At 35.0% G+C, this 5,778-nt stretch overlaps 1 protein-coding gene across 1 annotated transcript in view; it reads right to left on the bottom strand.

Moving 5' to 3' along the window:
- The window catches only part of LOC136034972 (apolipophorins-like), a 69,543-nt gene that overhangs the window by 3,842 nt on the left and 59,923 nt on the right, over positions 1-5,778 (bottom strand). The window contains exon 16 of the mRNA XM_065716531.1: positions 5,242-5,505. Coding sequence (XP_065572603.1) covers positions 5,242-5,505 — 264 coding nt within the window. The remainder of the gene's footprint in view (positions 1-5,241; positions 5,506-5,778) is intronic.

The raw sequence follows: 5,778 nt of genomic DNA, 5'->3' as shown, positions 1-5,778 counted from the left end.
AAAAAAAAAATAACGTCTGAGTATAATAAAAAGTAAATGTAACAATAATACATGGTAAAAATGATATTATTTTGGCTACTAAAGCTTACTGAGGTCTACAGATCTACTGAGGTCACTTGAGTTTGAGCTGGTGGGCATGCAGAACATTGCAGTTTCGCAAAGGATTTAAATTAAAGTTAAATGTTTCCTCAAAAGGAAACAAAATGATTAAATTTATGGAATGATTAAAATTAAATGATAAGTGATTAAAATTATTAAGCTAAACCCGATTATACTTTTTGCATCTAAAATCAAAGAGCATCATATCAAAATGAGCGTGATGGTAATATCATCGATCTTTTGGCAAAAATTTTAAATAGCATTTAATGACTATATATATACATATATATACATATACATATATATATATATATATATATATATATATATATATATATATATATATATATATACATATACATATATATACATATACATATATATATATATATATATATATATATATATATATATATATATATATATATATATATATATGTATATAATATATATATATATATATAAATATATATATATATATGTAGAATGTATAGCTTATACGATATGAATGACGTATAGCTAAGAGTTTTAAGTTATTCAATATATTAAAAAGTTAGTAGTTAACATATATAACTTATTACTAAAGGGACTTGTTTTTACAAATTTCTCAATCTCTAAACATCTATTGGCAGAAAACTCTAGTTTTGTGCACTACCCATACTAACGGTGGAAGATAATAAATTACACATTTAAGGTTAATTAGAAAACCTATGATATGTAAACTGTCTTGCAATGAAAGTTTGTCTCAGTTTTTTTTTCTTTTTGTGCTGAGACATTAACTAAGTAATTAAGAAGCTAGAACGTGTATATCCGAAGAGTGATAAGATACCCCAATTGACATTGCATTTCTTTACACAATGTTAGACTCAGGTATGTTGAATAGTAACAGCATTGTTCTGAAAAAAAAAGAAAAAAAAGCCAAGAGCTCACATGGTATGAGCTCTAGCAAAATTCTAAGAATCGATAGATTGCTTTAAAAGGAAAATCAGAGGCTTAATGCCGGTCAGGATTTAAAATAGGAGCTCTAAGTAACGAGGTCCTTCTAAATATCAAAATTCATTAAGATCCGATCACCCACTCGTAAGTTAAAAATACCTCAATTTTTCTAACTTTTCCTCTCCTTTCAGCCCCTCAGATGGTCGAATCAGGTAAAACGACTTTATCAAGTCAATTTGTACAGTTCCCTGATACGCCTACCAATTTTCATCGTATTAGCACGTCCAGAAGCACCAAACTCGCCAAAGCACTGACCCCCCCCCCCACCCAACTCCCCAAACGAGAGCGGGTCCATTCCGGTTACGTCAATCACGTATCTACGACATTCATAAGCGTTTTCCAAGATTTCCGGTTTCCCCCTACAACTCCCTGCAATGTCAAAAGATCTGGTCGAGACTTTAAATAAGAGCTCTGAGACAAGAGTTCCTTCTAAATATCAAATTTCATTAAGATCCGGTTACCCATTCTTCAGTTAAAAATACCTCAGTTTTTCTAATTTTTCCAAATTAACAAACCCCAGCTCCCACAAAGAGAAAAGATCCGTGCCAATTATGTCAATCTCGTATCTATAACTTGTGCTTATTCTTCCCATCAAGTTTCATCCCGATCTCTCCACTCTAAGTGTTTTCCAAGATTTCCGGTTTCCAAGATTTCTGTTTCCCCCCTCCAACCCTAAATGACCCCAGATCCGATTCGAATTGTAAATAGAGCATCTGAGACATAAGATTCTTCTGTATATCAAATTTCATTAAGATTCGATCACCCATTTGTAAGATCCCTTGATTTTCACGTTTTCCAAGAATTCCGGAATCCCCCTCCAACTCCCTTCAGCGTCACCGGATCCGGTCAGGATTTAAAATGAGAGTTCTAAAGCACAAGATCCTTCTAGATGTCAAATTTCATTAAGATCTAATCACCCGTTCGTAAGTTACAAATGCCTCATTTTTTCAATTTTTACCGAATTGCCCCCCCCCCCCCAACTCCAACAAAGAAAGCGGATCCGGTCCGATTATGTCAGTCACCTATCTTGGAGTTGTGCTTATTCTTTCCACCAAGTTTCATCCTGATCTCTCCGCTTTAAGCGTTTTCCTAGATTTCCGGTCTCCCCCCCCCCCTAATGACACTGGATCAGGCTGAGGGCTCGCCACTTTATATATGTACTTTGGACCTTTCTAAAGCTTTTGACAATTTAGTTCACAGTCAAGCTTTTTTTTTTCCTTTTTAATAATGGTGTAAATCTTTCAGTCATTTTTCTTCTTCGTTTTTGGTATGAGAATTCTTTCCTCTGAATTAATAAATCTGGATCTCCGTTTGTCCGTTTATGTCGAAGTGTCAAGCAGGGAGGGGTTTTATCACCTAGTATATTCAAAATGTGCATTTCTGGTATTTTAGATGAAATTAGATCAAATTATCAAATTGGACTCTCAGATGTTTCTTATCTTGCTTATGCAGATGACCTTTTACTTTTGTGTAAAAATAAGCATGGTCTCTCGTTATGGTCTCAAAAGTTTCACGTCTATTTTCTAAAATTGGTCTTTCTCTTAATGTTGAGAAATGTGAATTTCTAGTTTTTAATGGTCCGACTTCCTCTAATGCTCCCTTAGCTTGTCGCGGTTTTTCTATACCCTTTGTTTCCGCCTTTCGGTGGTTGGGTATTACTGTTACGAATTCAATTTCTTGCCTACGACAGTGCACTGTTCGTGATGTTCAAAAGAAAATTCAAATGGGCTATTTTAAGATAGTTGCTAATCGAGGGAAGTATAATAGACGTGCACTCGGTAGACTATATGCTACATTCTGTGATCATTCTGTCCTTTATCTTTCTGGTCTTTATCCCCTTCTAAAGAAAAAAGATGTTAATCAGATTCGGACTTTTTATTTCAGATATTGTAAATTTTTACTTTATCTCCCCCCTTGGTATAGCAATGGAAAGATAATTCGTAAGTTTGATGTCCTTATATAAGTGCAAAGTTGGCCCTCCTGCATGGAAGGTTGTCGGAATCAGCTTTTTATCGTTTATCGCCACATCATCCTTTGGTCCGTCTGTTCGGTTAATCTCATTCTAGCGTAGTGTTTTTTCTATTTGTAGTGTATTTTATTTGCAGTGTATTTCATTTTTTTCTTTTTGTTACTCCACAAGCGCCATAACTTGTTATGATGTGGGTTATAAACAAATTATTATTATTATTATTATTATTATTATTATTATTATTATTAAGATCTAATCACCCGTTCGTAAGTTACAAATACCTCATTTTTTAAAATTTTTCCGAATTGCCCCCCCCCCCAACTCCAAGAAAGAGAGCGGATCCGGTCCGATTATGTCAGTCATCTATCTTGGACTTGTGCTTATTCTTTCCACCAAGTTTCATCCTGATCTCTCCACTTTAAGCGTTTTCCTATATTTCCGGTCCCCCCCCCTTAATGACACTGGATCAGGTCGGGATTTAAAATAAGAAATCTGAGCTTCGAGGTCCTTCTAAATATGAAATTTCATTAAGATACGATCACTCTTTCGTAAGTTAAAAATACCTCATTTTTTCTTTTTTTTTAGAATTAACCCTCCCTCTCCAACTCCCCCAAAGAGAGCAGATCCTTTCCGGTTATATCAATCCCGTATCTAGGACTTGTGCTTATTTTTTCCTAAGTTTCATCCCGATCCCTCCACTCTAAGCATTTTCCAAGATTTTAGGTTCCCCCCCCCACCTTCCCCTTCCCCGGATCCGGTCGGGATTTAATAAAAGATCTCTGAGACATTATATCCTTCCAAACATCAAATTTCATTAAGATCTGGTCACTCCTTCGTAAGTTAAAAATACCTCATTTTTCCAATTTTTCAGAATTAACCCTCCACCCTCAACTCCCCCAGAGAGAGAGCGGATCCGTTCCGGTTATTTCAATCACATATCGAGGACTTTTGCTTATTTTTCCAACCAAGTTTCACCCCGATCCCTCCACTCTAAGCGTTTTCCAAGATTTTAGGTTCCCCCCTCAAACTCCCCCCAATGTCACCGGATCTGGTAGGGATTTAAAATTAGAGCTCTGAGACACGATATCTTTCCAAACACTTAATTTTTTCTATTTTTTTCGAATTAACCGGCCCCCCACCCCCCCCCCAAGATGTTCAAATCGAGAAAACGATTATTTCTAATTTAATCTGGTCCGGTCCCTGAAGCGCCTGCAAAATTTCATCGTCCTAGCTTACCTGGAAGTGCCTAAAGTAGCAAAACCGGGACAGACCGACAGACAGACAGACCGACAGAATTTGTGATCGCTATATGTCATTTGGTTAATACCAAGTGCCATAAAAACAATTCTAATTACAAAGAAGTAACAGTTTTATCTTTCTCTGCTATTATTCTTTTATACTTTTCAAAGAAACTTTAGGAAGTCCCAAGGCCTCCACCATGCAATGGAACTAGATATCAGTTATTAAGAAAAATCTAAATAATTATAAAAATTTTTGTAATTTTGAACTAACTGTATCAGACTACTGTCAATACGTCTAGGCAAAATGCTTCAATTATACGAACCATAAATTAAACATTTCAAATCTTACTAAAGAAAAGACTTCAGTTTTCAGTGTATTTCCTAGCTTTTTAGAAGTTCTGATTTAGAAAAGATTCAAGGCTCAGAAAGGACATTTTTAGGACAAAGTTCGATGAGAATTACTTCAGATTCATGCACTTGATTTATTCCCTAAGTTCTATTTGTCTCATCGAGTATACTTGAACTATGCATTGGATTTGGATTAAAAAGTATTTGTTGAGGAGACAACAGAAACAGAGAAAATAAAACTTTGAAAATAAATGTGTACCGCATTAGTAGTTAAAAAAGCATAAAATAATTACTGCCAAGAATACATCCTTGATACTTTCTGATTTTAGTAAAAGTCGAAAATAGGATTGAAAGCTTACATAGGGATACTATTCAGCCCAAGAGTAGGCTGTCTTCAGATCCTGGAATACAGCTTTTACATCAATTTTGCTTTCGTAGTCCAAAGCCAAACTAAAATAGTCACTTTTTATGGTTATTGGCTGATCACTGGATGTTAACGAATGATCTATTGCAAGGAAGTTTGATTTTGCCTTTTTTCAAAGTAATTGAATTTTCGAAAAGTGGATACAAGAAGGAAAAGGAACTTACTCAACAGAATTCAGAACATTCATTTTCTGTAGTTTTTCTGATCCATCATCAATGTTTTGAGAAAATACATACAAGGATGATTTAGCATCGACGAGAGACATCTTCGTCTTTGGAAGGTCCAATTTGAATTCAAAGCTCTTCCCTTGATGCCAACTTGCCTTCATACCTCCCCCTCGTGATGAATGAAGGTTCAAAATGGTTTTTACACCATATCTCAAATTGTTAACTTCAACGCCCATTGAAGCACTAATTTCAGTTGAAGCCCTAAATTAGGAAGCAGAATTAGCAAAAATTATTTTTGCTCTAAGACAAGCTATAGCAGAGAAACGAACAGAAATAAATACTAAAGAGGAATGAATACAGGGAAATTTAGCACAAAATAAAAAGAATATACACAAATAAACACAGTAAAGACAAAACAAGAATTTGCTGTTTTATTATTACCCCCCCCCCCGCCTCCAAAAAAAAACCCTATGTATGTTCTTCAGCTCTGACATGAATATTGGGGCTGAGATTTCTTCGTTATAGGAAATAGAA

The sequence above is a fragment of the Artemia franciscana genome, chromosome 13 (genome assembly GCF_032884065.1).
Source record: "Artemia franciscana chromosome 13, ASM3288406v1, whole genome shotgun sequence".
Lineage (NCBI taxonomy): Eukaryota > Metazoa > Arthropoda > Branchiopoda > Anostraca > Artemiidae > Artemia > Artemia franciscana.
This window is presented reverse-complemented; position numbering and strand designations above follow the sequence as displayed.